At 37.6% G+C, this 14,838-nt stretch overlaps 1 protein-coding gene across 3 annotated transcripts in view; it reads right to left on the bottom strand.

The window, feature by feature from the left end:
- Positions 1-475: 475 nt before the first annotated feature.
- LOC128886049 (alpha-catulin) overlaps positions 476-14,838 on the bottom strand; it is a 95,211-nt gene continuing 80,848 nt past the window's right edge. For 2 of the 3 annotated variants that reach the window (XM_054140582.1, XM_054140583.1), the window contains exons 10-11: positions 10,858-11,064; positions 7,234-9,328 (exon numbers count right to left, since the gene is read on the bottom strand). In XM_054140582.1, coding sequence (XP_053996557.1) covers positions 8,924-9,328; positions 10,858-11,064 — 612 coding nt within the window. In that variant the 3' untranslated portion in view covers positions 7,234-8,923. Of the gene's footprint in view, positions 5,273-7,233; positions 9,329-10,857; positions 11,065-14,838 lie in introns of those variants that run through there. The other variant, XM_054140584.1, reaches the window with a different exon arrangement.

Below are 14,838 nucleotides of genomic sequence, written 5' to 3'. Positions count from 1 at the left end.
TATAATTGAACGAGACCTCTGAATTACAAATCGCAATATAATTGAATTACTCTGCAGTGATATTTCATGGAGTGATTCAATTGTAATTCTGCGCAACTCTGTTTATACGTTATGACTAGCTCTTTGCAACCATTAAACACGTAACATTATGCAACTTACACATTCAATGTATACACGTGACGCGAACCAGGTTTGCGTATACGTTAAAATACAAAAGGGGCGAGTGTTCTTCGTGAACGTCGGCTTCGAGATCCGAGCAACTCTGACACGTGGACTGATTTGTTAGAATAGGTGATCATCGTTCGTCTATGTATATCTCTCGTTTGGAAGATAATCGGTTCGTTTTGTCAGCGGGTTCAAAGACGTATTACGATTACGATCGTGTTTCTTTTGTGGCACTATGAAGGAAGCTTTGTTCCGAGTACTTGATTCGACGGCGAGTGGTTAAGGGGACTCGAGAACGCATGGTGCCCGGAGGCGAAAACGTGATTATCGCGTTTCGTCGAATCGAGCATCGGGTAAGCTTTATTTGTACGTCAAACGGCGCTCGAACCACGAGATTTCGGTTAGTGAGCCAAGGTGTCTTTGCCACAAAGTACGTCCCTGACCGCCCTGCTGCCGCACCCAGGTTACCCTCGACGACCATCTCCTGCCCCATTGTGTTAAGCTTCTGCTCTCGGTGATTCAACAAATCGCAAAAACTGCAGCTTGGCGTCGCTCGCGGACTGCGGTGCTCGAGTGCAGAAAGCGTGAAACGAACAGCCTCATCGTGACGGTTCCATTCGTTTTGGAGCTCAGCGTGGAATCTGATTCAGGTGAACAATTATTATGCTAGGTATTTCGACTTCCTCTGGGTGACTTGCTTTGTTAAATTGAAAGAATTATGTCACTCTCGGTCGTCAAGTCTTATGTTGATTGTATTACTGTCACGAGTGTATTCATTGAATCCTATTGTAATTGAAACTCAACGATCTGAAACACGCCTCTCTGTTAGGGATTAATGACTGGACTTGCAAAACTATGTGTATTACATGTTTTCATAAGACAATATTATGTAAAAGCCTTGTATAATTTTCACAAACTCGATCAAGATTGATATGGTTCGATATACAATTAAACACAAGGGTTGATTCTATGTAATACTAGCTTATGACTTCGAGAACTCAATATGCTTATCGCTCAATATATATTACCCCTGATGTAGCGACAAATAGTGACATTCGAGGTGATTTTCTCGACTTATGTTTAAAGCTGTTTAAAAATTCGTAAGTACCACAGGATGTCTTACATCCCAGGTAGAACGTCAAAACACTTTTGTATTAAAAGCATTTCTCTCATTTCATGGTCGCCCCCAGCGAGGTTTCTTCACGATTCCTTCACAGTGTTGCCTAAATAATTTTGCAAAGTACACCTCGAAGAGTCGAAACTCCAGATTCCACGCTTTTCCACGCACGACTAATTTACATGTAAGCAGGACTGCACTATTGAAGTGTATAGCACCCTGCCAAATGCTAGTTAGCAAAATATCGTTTAGACATAGCTAAATGTTGAAAGAAAATACTCGGCAAGCGCCTACGTTTCGCGGCACGCTGTGTTAACGACGATAACGAATTTAAAAAGAAAGAAGAATATTCAGTGAGAGTTGCTCTGCACTACCAGGAATTCTTTAAAGATCGAAGTTGGTGAGACGCGTAAGTGGAAGTTGGCCTGTAAATATTTCACCCCTAAAAGGCACTCCAATTGACGGTCCGATTTATTGTCGTTGCACCAACTTTCCTACATGGAAGAACGTTTCCTTCGTGCAGAGTTATCGTACGATTATTGCAATCCAGCGAGTTTAAATCGAAATAGAAGTACGAATTGTCTGTACAAAATTCCCAGTCGTTAATGACGAAACGTGCCGCAAGCTGCGTTCAATCTTTTCCTCCGCTGCCACTCAAGCCTTCGTTCGCCGTTCCAAATAACACAGACAGTCGAACGATTTCCACGCGAATCGCTAAGAATACCCCGAAGTCTTGAGATGCCAGGGAAACGTAACACTAGAGCGATTTACATATAATAGTGCCGTCGACGAAAGAGCTAGCGGGGCTGATTATTGCTTCGGCAAAATGGCTTCAAGTTCAAGCAGCGTAAAGCGTTTCTTGCCGCGGCTATCAATTAGTTGAAGCTGTCCCTGTACGCATTAGACATAGACTTCTCTGATATGGCTGTGTTATTGCCATCGAAGACGTTGAATTTCAATACGCGCGCGACGATCCCTAAATTTTCGATCGCTTAGTCAAACTTTTCCATTCTTCAGGGTCATCCGCGCGTTGAAATTCAAGCGTAAAAGTATTTGCTGAATCGTGTGCTTCGAATGATGTTAACTCGTGTCTCGTTTAGTCACCGACTGATCGAGGTGACTGCAGGTTAAAAGTACGCATCGATTTTTTAGAAACTTGACATAATTACTCGACAGAGTGTCCCTTGGACCATTCCGAACGAAGCAAGGAAATTAATGTGTTAGAAAATTCGAAGACTCGTGGTTTCAGCGTATTATCGATCGCTGAAAGCACAAATCACGAGTAAATGGTTTTTACTTGGAGAAATCGTGAACGTTTTGCTAATCGAACGTCACGTTCGGGATGCGTGCGTTTTCGTGTAAAAAGCGTGCGTACATTTGGTTTCCTTGGTTCTCGTCGTGTTTCATGGCAGTCACGTTCAGCGACCTCACGATCGCTCTTACACGGTGTAATTCAAGCGGAAAGCCCGCGAATTTTCTATATCGAGCAACGCAGAAACGTGTACCGTGAATTAATCGCTGGAACGTAGCTTCGCGTTCGAAGCAATTACAATCGAAACGTACACGTCGATGATCCGCCAATCATTATGGAAAGTAAGCGTCCTCAAAGATCAATCGTTGCGTACAAATTCGAATTCGAATCAATATAGCTGTAAACAATTCCGCGATCAGCTTATCAACCTATTTAATTTTTTATTCGATCACGAAGCCAAGTTAAATTGGCCATGTAGCACCGTTGCAATCATCTTGATTGAAGTCACGTAATGAAAATCTCAATCGACGTTCGTTTCTGGTTTACTTTTGAGAAGAACGACATTTTTTATTCGTTGTTGAACGTCTTAAAAATTAAACGAAACTTCGAGAATTTGTGCTCTGTCGAAGATGCTCTCGGAGGAAATCAGTTTCTGTTGCATCAAATGAAGAATTTGATTTTTCGAAGGGACTTCTCAGTGTTATAAATACTTGTGGAAGAATAGAATATAATAGACTGAGAATTATAGTAATGTTTCAAGTGATACTACTGCATCCCGCTTGAATTGTATTTGTGGAAAAATTCAAATTTATTTTAACACTGCAATAAGATTCTTACAATTCAGCATCAACGAAATTCCATGGAAATGTTATTACACGTATTATTAAATATTTTTTAATAATACTCTTAGGGGCCAAGTGATATTAAAATAGACCTTAAAATGAGTTTAAATTTTACTTCGATACCAGCAAAATTATTCATCCTTGATGAAGTTACAGTATTTTTTAGAGATAAACTGATGAAAATTAAAAATTTATAACTCACTTGATAAAGTATTCAAAGTACTTAGGCCTCGGATTCTTGGAATTACTACTGTATGAAGATTCCGTGAAGGGTTATTTCCAGAGAAAATGTTTCTTCGTGGTGTCAGCATTGCAAACACTGTAAGGAGCTACAAAGAATAATTAAGAGAAATCTCTTCTTTTTTAATTCTATCCACGAGCATTACTCTTAGTTTTCCGTGTAGCTTAGTTTACAAGTGAATTGTCACGGCTATCTTTTTATTCGCGAATATATTTACACTTACATTAATTTTTGCAGTCGTCAAGCCTGAAACCTAGCAGGTATAAATATAATAAACCGCTGTTTTTAAAGATCTAACTGAGTAAATTAAATCGATGTTCGGATTAAAAATACTTTTTCCTTCGATTATTCGAATAGTCTCAGCCCTAGTGTCAACGCCGAATTGTCAAATAATACCAAACCCAATCCACACCAACCAACTTCGTTGATGCCAAACCATCCCTTCCAGAGTTCTAAAGCATACACTTAAAAACCCCGCGAGGTGTTTTTAGTGGAGGAGAAATCCCTTCGAAACATGTTAAACGTTCGTTTAACGAGTACCAGCGTGCGTGTACAGTGCTACCACGTTAAGTTGCCGAGTGTCTACAAAGTGAAGAGGACCGGGGCAAGGGGACTAGGCCGCTCGCTCCACCAGTACATAGTAGTAAGATATCACAAAATCGCGGACACGAGAAAGTTAAGGGAGTAAGCCAACCTAAGACGCACCAAAAAGGAATCAGTTTATGAATTTTTTTTTGAACAAATCGAAAATTTCTGGTAGCAAGTTTTAAAGTATTCAAAAAAACATTTCTAAGAGCAGGCATTGTAATTTTTGTATTTACGAATATGTTAAACTAAGAAACTTGCGACGATGTCGATTTATACATGAATATTCCGTGTGACTATAAGCATTTTAGCCTTGAAAAACGCTAACTAAAACGCTTATTTTATTTCTCAGACATAAAATAAGAATTAAGATCAAAAAAAAAATTCTCACGATACATATGTAACTTAATGTGTCATTAAAAAGTGCTTGTTTTGAATGTCAGATAATCCAGCATTGAGCCTGAGTGTAAAAGAAACTACAACGCCGCAATTTTGTCAATTTCAGATACTTTTACATACAAAAATTGGGACACACACCCCAAACTCATAACCAGACAATTTTCCGTTTGTCCCGAAAAAGTTCCGAAGCACTTTTTTTCGAACCGTCCCAGGTAGAGGCTTCCTCCCTCAAGTAGTTGTCGATTGCTGTAATATTTCACAGCTCCGCCGATGCATTCTAGTCACTCGCTCTCGTCGATCTTATGTCTGTTTTCGACGAACTTTGCCGCGCGGTTAGAGTTTTGATGCGATCCGCGCGGCTAATAACATTTTATCGAGAGCGAGCGGATGATTCGATCGTACGACGGCAACTTAACGTGTATGTTTTGCTGGGGCAGGCGAGGTTCTTCTTAGAAAAGCAAAAAGGAAACCCGAGTGCGGCGAGCGTCCCCCTTGGCCCGTCGGGCCATCCCAAACTGTCAGACGGACGGGTCGCTGCCGGGGGCGGAGCCCGTCTTGCTGCCGTCGACACCAGCACCGCCGCCGTCGCCATCGGCGCCTGCACCCTCTCCGCCCCTGTACGGCGAGCCGCCGGCCCCACGCGCCGACAGACCTCGGAAATCCAGGTTGTACTGAAATACAAATGCCCAAAACAACGGATTATAAAGTGGTCATCGCAGACGTTCCAGCAACTTTCAAGAGTCCTTTGTCGCCCACGAGGGTGGGCGCTACGCCGTCCTCCTAAGCCAAAAATGCGTATCTCGAGGATACGGAGTTCCAAAGGGTCGTCAAACACGTCAAATCGCGTGGTGTGACGAATGTAAAGTGGCAGGGTGGATGGATGTGTGAGTATAGAATATATGTAAAACCAAATCCTATTTCTGGGCCGAAAGGCTGAAATTAATAAACTTACTACTGCTAGTGAATATGTAAATATATACAGGGTGTCTCGTTATAATCTTTCCACGCGATTATCTCGCATAATATTCATCGTTCAAAAAAAATGTTTAAACAAAACATGCTCTATCTGAAACGTAGTTTTTTTTCACGCTAGACACGTAGCTTATCTCAAGACGAGTTCATTGACTTATATTATGTTGACCTTGAAATGTCATTTAAGGTCATTTTCATGGCTTAAAATTTTCTTCTTCTGGTGGCCAATGGAATGCCTTCTAAAAGGATTTGCAACTCATTACGAAGAAAATTATTGTATCGTTCTGCAGTTAGTATACCATTAAAAAAATATGGACCCACTAAATAGCCACCAATAATGCCACACCAAACATTTAGAAGCCATTGACGCTGATGTTCAATTGCTCGATGCCAGTGAGGGTTTTCATCACACTAATAGTGGAAATTCTGACGATTCAGTTCTCCTGTGTTTTTGAAAGATGCTTCATCCGAAAATAGCACACAGGGGAAAAATAAAGGATCACGCAGTATCCTACGCCGAGACCATTGACAAAATATCAATGTGGCACCATAATCGGCATCACGTATTGCTTGATGTAAAGAAATGTGATACGGGTGAAAATGATGTCGTCGAAGGATTCTGAACACCATAGATTGTGATACGCTGGACGTGTAGTGAAGAAGAAAACTTTAAGCCATGACAATGACCTTGAATAACATTTCAAGGTCAACATAATATAGGTCAATGAACTTGTCTTGAAATAAGCTATGTGTCTAGCGTGAAAAAAAACTACGTTTCCATTTAAAAAAACAAAGGTGACCTCCAAATCTCGGAGGCGCCTCCACCTAGAAAAAAAAACAGTGTACACCATTGAATGTCCCCCTTCAGATAGAGCATGTTTTGTTTAAACATTTTTTTCGAATGATGATTATTTTGCGAGATAATCGTGTAGAAAGATTATAATGAGACACGCGGTATAATTCAGGCAAGTATGGAGTATCTCTAATAAGAAATTGCTTTGTATAAAGATAAAGAATAGTTTAAATCGGCTGGGAATTTCATTAATTTTTTAGAAAACATGTAAAAGACTCAGGTGTTTCATAATAAATAAATATGAAATTAGATATAAAGTGATATACGTTTCGTTGGCTTAGGATTACAGCTCGAGTACAGCTCGAGCAAAATATTTTCGCCACCTGTACCCACTTCGTCTTATCTCGCCACCGACTCAAAGAAGGTAAAGGAAAATGCAGTAGCCCAAGAGAGAAATCGAAAGTCGTTTTAACCATGTATTTATGCACATATAATAAGAATAGAAGAGTCACGTGGTCAAGACTAAGTGGTCTTGAAAGACAAAAACCTTTTGCTCCGACTATAATTCCCCTTTTGTTTGAAATGTCGCACGAGAAATATTTTGGAGTTCAGAAATTATATTTTCATTCTTCATATTCAGTTGCAATTATTGTATTTATTATAGAATATTTTTGAAAATTTATTTAATTATCATGAATCGTATGTTATTCATAAATTTATTTCGTTATAAAATTAGGAATGTAAAATGTATTTTTTATTTTGTTAAGTGTCATGTGTATCTAAATATACAATATTCTTTCTGGAGATTCAGAAATTGCAAGCATATTACTCGCAAATTAATATTACCAAATAAAGGTTATTAATTGATTGTCCCGAATATAGAAAAATTATTAAAAAGAATTAAAATCCAAAATATTTGCGTACGACACGTCCACTTTCTGGTTATTAATGATCCCACTTTGTTTAGTTGCATGTGAACCTCCTCAGGAACATCGTTAACGCGACTGTTAATAGTCCCATTATTGGGAAAAGTGAATAGCGTTATTTTTCTGTCGTGTAAAAATACCTTAACAAAATTCAAAATTGACGTGATATTGTTACTCCACAAATCGACATTCGAAAAACGTATTTCATAACTGTTATATCGGTGCATCAAAATAAACGTTATTTGTCGTGGTACTCAGCGTGGCAGAATGTGACACCGATTAAACAAAAAGTTAATTCTGTTACGAAACATTGCATTGTGCCCATTCCTGTAAAGACAGCTGAAAACAGTAGATTGATTATCAGTTCACCTTTATGCTGTGCATTATGTTGTATACTGTCATCGTGTAACTTGTTAATCGAAGCGAAGCTGTTTTGATAAAAAATGTCTGCAAGAATACAGTAAGAAAATATTCAGGCCAGTTCACTACAGCGACAAAAATGCCTACGCGTAAAATGTTCGATGAAAATAGCGATAACAAGTTAAAAGGAAAAAGTATTTGACGAGAGCAAATAATCGAAAACGATCGATCAATATCCATGCCACCGGTAGACAGTTAAATAATTATTGACAGATAAATTGCCTCGCGAGAAATGCTAAATAAACTGTGCAATTGTTTAAATTAATCAAATGTGACAAATTGACGTAACGTTTCAATTTCGTTTAAGCGTTTAACGGGGAATAATTTAATTCAAATTGAACTTCACAGTTACTATCGTATTTTGCTCTTCATGTTATCAAACTTTTCAGCACCTGCTTAAATAAAGATGGATATAATTTTCATCTCTAACATGAGTTGATTGAATAACGAATTAATGAACTTTTTTTCAATTACGTATTTGCAGCGTAGGTATATACAATCAGATACGCCGTGCTAAGAAATCTTAATTAAGCATATCAATTTTAATCATTTATCAATTTATTATCAATTAAATGATAATATGGTCGATTTAATTTGCCGTATAAATTGGAATTACTGTACAACCCCTTCATAAAAGAACTCAGAATTCTCATTTCTCCACCAACGAATCTTATATCCAAATTTCTAATATAAAATCCTTCAGAATGAGCATAGAAACAATGAAGTTAAATTTCATTCGAACTTTACGCTTCTGCGTCAAAGGACCAAAATTCAAGAACAACTACTCCGTTACAGTTCCACGACAATTGTTAAACCCGATTAACCTGCTTCGCAGTTACGAGACCCGTTATTTCCACGGATGGAAACTCGTCCTACAAAAAATTCATTTCCCTAAGGAACGGCTGGATCGATCGTGATTCGACCATTCGCCCTCGGCCAATCGCGACACCGAGAACGAACGTGTACAAATGGTGACGCAACACCGCCGGTAAGCAACGTCGGAAGCGGCAAACGAACATTAAAAAATAAAGTTGAAAACAATAATTAAAAAGAAAAAAAATTGAAAAGAAAAAAGGAAAGAAAAAAGAAAGAAAGAGGAAACCAAAGTCGAACCTGTGCAAAAGAAAGAACAGCGCTTCGGCGTGCGCGCGTAGGCGTCGTGGCTGCGCGCGTGAACACATGCGACCATCACGGTGCAACGAAAGTCTGTGTTATCTCGGTAGAGTGGCGTGTCTTAGGTGCTGCAGCTGCGCTTGTTGCAACTGTAGCTGCAGTAGCTGTAGATTCTGCAGGCAATACGGTGCCTGTGGTCCGCAACCGGACGCTTGAACGGTCGATGAGTACGGAAGGACTGAGGGATGAACGAAGGAGGCGGAATTACGTGAACCACTGGTGGTGCCCGTGAGCGGCAGGGTGACGTTACTCAAAGGTGGAAAGTTGAGGCTCGGCGGTCTCAAAATGTTGTGTAATTGGGCGGAGGTTAAGGGATGGGGCTGCACGTAGGGACTCGCCGATGGTAGCAATTGGGGACTAATCGGGTACAAGCAATCCTCTTCGCCCAGGCCAGGCACCGTTGTCGGACTGAGCTCCACGTACTGCGGCATGGTGACATTGTGCTATACGATGAATACATGGAAGGACATGTACACACTTTAGGCGTGATATGATAGCGTTGCAACTTGGCCGTTCACCCTGTGCGAATATTTGTGATTCGATGATGAGAGCTGATCGAGGTTTGTCAGTCGATGTTGGAAGGTACGACGGTGAGACTCAAATTGAAGCTTAGTCATTTTTCACTCATGATTTAATTGTTTATCTACAGGTCCAAGAATCTATTCAATCTTGGAGTGTGTGTATAATAATTTGGACAATTTTGTTCAGGATTCCTTTTTCAAATTTAAAAAAAAATTGTTGTTAAGATTAAATTAATAGGAAATTCAATTCTAGTATGATATACCATGGGTTAAGATGGATCCAGTTTCTAAGGCGAATGATTAATATCTAGTAAATGTAACGTTAGTTGATTTTTAATTTCAGTTATACTACACGTTAATATTCCATTCGAGGAATAACCAAGGCCTAATTATCCTAACAAAACATAGTTAGAATCACATTAAACTTTGGTAATTACCAATTATTTCGGTACACTCAGCAATATTATTACACTTCGTCCCAGTTATGTTACTAAACTCGCTGGTAAAACTCATTCAACAATTGTTGTATTAAACGCGGAACTATTGTAACATTGCCAAACTAATTTTGCACTAAATAACTGTTGATATAACTGGAGTTTGTTCGCGCGATTAATTGAAAATCATTTAACTGAGAATTTTTTAACAAATTTTAGGTTTTTTAACTTTTCACATATTAACACTTGGTTATTACTGAAGTAGATCGTAATCGCATTAATCCAACTGAATTTAAATCACCTATCTGCTTAGGCGACTTTCGAAATGAAAGAGTATGGGAATTGACATTTCTATTTTGCTTTTTATTTAAACGTTACGAACAAAGCGTGACAATTTTCCCCTGTTTGTTTTTGTTAGAATATCTTCAATTTTGAACAGTTATCAAAAGTTTGTTTAGAAAATAAAATTTATATTTTCTATGCGCTGATAAACGATGTAAACTTCCATTCTCACATCACAACGATAAAATAAAATAAATTCCCTTAAAATCATCCAACAAGTATTCGCACAGAATGAACTGCTTACGATTTCAACCTTTTACGCACAACTATACGTTTATCAAAAATTTAAACATATCACCTGCCGACACAAAGCTAGCTATGATTAAAAATTATTGTTCAATCCTTCCTCGTAAACTCAACAACACGATGCTACGTCTTCAAACATGTATCGAAGCAAACATCGAATATAATAAAATACAAGAATAACAATATTCCACGAAAATAGCGACGATCACTGAATTTACTATTTCAAAAAATACCAGAAGGAGCAAAGACTGAACGTTCTTCCGTTCCTCGAGCGCAAAAAAAAGGAAAATAAACGTCAAAAAATACTGAACAAAAGACAAAACTGTAAGGCAAGTAAAAAATAGTAATCTGGTGCGGTTGACGTTTGAATTTTAGTGTGCGATACACCGATCGAAGATGAGGACCGATCGACGGGTCCGCGTATCTTACCTTTGTGGCGCAGACGAAACATGTGGTGACCACTTTCGAAATCACGTTCATCAGGTTCTTTGTTTCCTGAATTACGTTATCGACTTTCGTGAAGGTGGCGGCTTTCCCGACGGTGGGGTTTTTCACGGTGAACTGGAGCTGCTGGACGTACGTCGGCACACGGTCGAGGTTCTCCAGGAGTTCTTTCTTGTGCGGTCCCCCTGGTACCTGCGCCCATGCAACATCGTATACAAACTTACGTCGTCGTTCGTGTCGCAAGGCAAACGAGCTCGCGTACTGTTTACAACGATTTCGGTAAATTCAATTCTAAACTCAAAAGAAAATAGGGGTTGATATATATTTGTTGCAAGTCAGACGAAAACACTTATGTGTTAAGCCAGTTGGCAATGTTTAAAGATTAAAAGAAAAAGATACTTCTTGTGATGTTGTAGACGAGAGTTAACAAAAATGATTTTGGAAATTCTGACCTTGATTTCAGTAAACATTCAGTGAAACCAACAATTGAAATTCCATTGTTATAACACAGTTATAAATATGCAATGCTTCACCCTATTTATGTATACAATTTTCACCTTCGAGTTAACCAAGCACGGAAGAATTCAAATATAAACTAAACCTCGTATTAATTTCATTAAGGGGGGAGATTCAAGAATATTTCAAGATTTAAATACATATTTTAATCAAAATCAAAGTCCATTTTTAGATTGCAATTATTGTATGTTAAGTTAAAATTATAAGCTAGTGAAAATTGTAACAAAGCTGGAATAATTTATTGATGCAAATTTGGTTGAGATTGAAAAAGATTATATCACATATAAATGGAATAATTACTCTGAAGAAATAGAAGAGAAACTTTAATTCGAATTTGACAGACCGTTGGAAACCACCAATCACGTTTGCCTTGCGAAATGATTCGTCATACATATGTAGCGGTTCTTTTTTTTTCAAATAACTCTTTCAAGCATCGCCTGATTCTATTACTTGTTCGTCGACTAATAATAAATACTTCAAATCTCGATTAGTTGTAAGATTGCATCTAATAAGTTAACAGAAAGATCATCTATCCGTCCTAGTAGAACACAATGCAAAAGATTGAACGGAAAGTGTAAATAGTTTGAGAAGAATTAGAGAGTGACTGTGTGAATGACAGTGAAATAGTACAGACCTTGTTGTTTTTTGCAAGCTTCTCGAATGTTACATAATCAAACCACTCGTGAGATTAAACTGAATATTGCAAGTGATCACAGCCAAGACGAAGTTAAAACAAACGACTCATAAAACAGAAGAAGCGGAGGCAATTATTTACAAATGTCAGAATATTTGATTAATGTTTTGAAACAAGCATCAATGAGACAATCATTTATTGAACTTGAATGAATTCACGCTATCCCAATTTCGCAGAAGTTATGGTATTTATAATGCACGTTATGCATGAAGTCTGATGTATGCGTGATCGTTTATTATTTAATGAATATATATACATTTCAGATGCCTTATGAACGTTATGATACTTTAATTTTCAATTTTCGTCTGTTAGGAATTGATTGCGAATTATGAATACATTAGCTTCAATGAATACGGTTGCGAATGGGCGCAGAAACTTCACCTTAGCTGTGAGTTAATAATAGTATTGATTTTTATGAACAATGGAATCGGAAGCTGGCAAAAACTGAGACATTAATAGTCATGCCCCAGATAGTGGAAGGAGGGGAACCACAATGCACATAGACGTCGTCCACAGACGGAAGCATTCCCGTAGCATCTAAAACACACCTTACTAATCGTACACAAAAAAGTCATAAATGTATGTACACAAAATAGATTTACCAACAAAATAATGATCGTAGGTAATTTGATGGCGCGACGAATGAAAATTCAACGATAGTTATTCCTTTTTCTACATTTTGAAACGGGAATCGCGTTCTTGGAAGACTAGAGTTGCTAATTAACGTTGTATCAGCAAATTCTTTGTCTTTTTATCGGAAAATGAAAATAAATAATGGAAATTAACACAAAACCTGAATGTGATTCGTACATCTCGACCTAAATAACATACCAAAATTGAAAAACATAAGGTTCGTATAGTCTTTGTCGTTTCAAATTTCGATTACGCGAAACTTGACACAAGGAGAATACTTCAAACTACTCTCGATACTTATGTCCTGTGAATCTGTAGATGTTACTACTTGTCTAATTTCCCAATTTTGTCTAACAAGGAGAGGGGGAGGAGTGCAATGGTTGGGACATCAATTTAGTTGAAACTTTTTATACTGGTTGATTTTGTGATTCTACTGATGGAAATGTAGTATTGTTGGCGTAGAAACTAAATACTGAATTTTGAATATTTATTGTCAATGTTTAAAACAAAAAATATTTTTACTTACTATTCTTTATTTTTAGTTTTATATTCATCATACTTGACAACAATATTTGCAAAATCACATATATATCTTTATAATAAAACTACCAATATGCAGTTTTAACTAAATCGGTAATTAAGGCCTTGCACTCCCCTTATAAGCAAAATATTCGTCTCGACGAGCGTTTAAGTATACATTATAATGTAAACGTCTAAAAAGAGAAGCTACTTTGGGAATTACAAAGACAAGCTATAAATCGCACAGTAATAACTGATTTTGTACGTAATAGTAAATATCTTAAAAGGTAAACAAAACTTCGTTTGAGTTCATTTGTTATATAGATAAAGAATTAAAATTTAATCTTTGTAAAATATTCCAGATAAATGTGTTCTTATTAGAAAATGTTAAATATCAAATTTATTTATTAACCAATACTGTTTACTTTAGTGTGCACGATAGCTGCATGAATAAACTTCAAGACAATTTTTTTTTTTTGGTTTTAGACAAATAATTACAAAAAATTGCTACTAACAATTTTTGTTAATTTTTAAGATGTGTATTGGTAAATATAAAATCATTTATTATTGTACGACTTATAGTCTTTCTTTGTTTAATTCCCAAAGTATCCTCTCCTTTTAGACGTTTACACTAGTACGCCCTTAATTTTCCCCTAAAAGGCAACGTATCGACGTTCGTTCATGATTAATTAATTATCCACCGTAAATTAGCTCACTATCGAGGCCGCTCTAGAACTGGCCGTTCCTTACAATGTGCTTATCCCCATTGGAAAAAGAAAAGAAGTGTAGTTTACGCTACGTCATTCAAAAGAAACGATTGTCAGGGTGATCATACTAGGTGTCATGATCTTGCATAGCAACACTTGCGTATAATAAGTAATGGTAATAATAACGTGTAGTGAGAGGTAAGAGAAACGACAACATTTAACAGCAACTGGAACAATGAATTCGCAGAAAAACGAGCGGTAAATGCACGGCGATGAAAACGATCTGTACAAGGTGTGAACATGATCTCTATGAGCCCAACAAGGGTCTAAAGTAAAGAGAGAAAGAGTTACCTGGATGGAGGCATTCAAAGAGCGAGGGTCAAAAAGGGTTTCATAATACAGAATATATTACAAGGTTAGCGTTTTTTGTTGATTTCTTTCAAAAAGAGTAAAAAGAGATCAAAATGGTTTTAGGTAACTATATATATTCGGCCTAGCTAGGAGGGTCGAAAGGGCAGCAAACGTGTTAATTCGAACATGTCTAATGCTAATAACTCACACCAGAGCCACTCCTAATCCACTTGCCACATTACATTGATAATTCGGTAGTACCATAAACGGTTTCAATACTATTAAAGGATTAGAATCGATTAGATCTAACAATAGACGTTCGCGTGAGAAGGAACGTCGAAGGAAAGGAGAATTATTATCAATTTAGTTTCGAAGCAGATGCTACAGGTTCGAACAATCTAATTCGACGACATTTGTCGACAAATCTAATCGCGTTTGGATTCGACGTGGCTCGGGCGTCGCAATTACGTAAAAAATGAAACTCAATAGCGAAATCCAAGGAAAAATATCTCCAATATAGCAAGGATCAAAAAACTCGGAATCAAG

This window comes from Hylaeus anthracinus, unplaced genomic scaffold (assembly GCF_026225885.1).
Source record: "Hylaeus anthracinus isolate JK02 unplaced genomic scaffold, UHH_iyHylAnth1.0_haploid 11982, whole genome shotgun sequence".
Classification (NCBI taxonomy): domain Eukaryota; kingdom Metazoa; phylum Arthropoda; class Insecta; order Hymenoptera; family Colletidae; genus Hylaeus; species Hylaeus anthracinus.
This window is presented reverse-complemented; position numbering and strand designations above follow the sequence as displayed.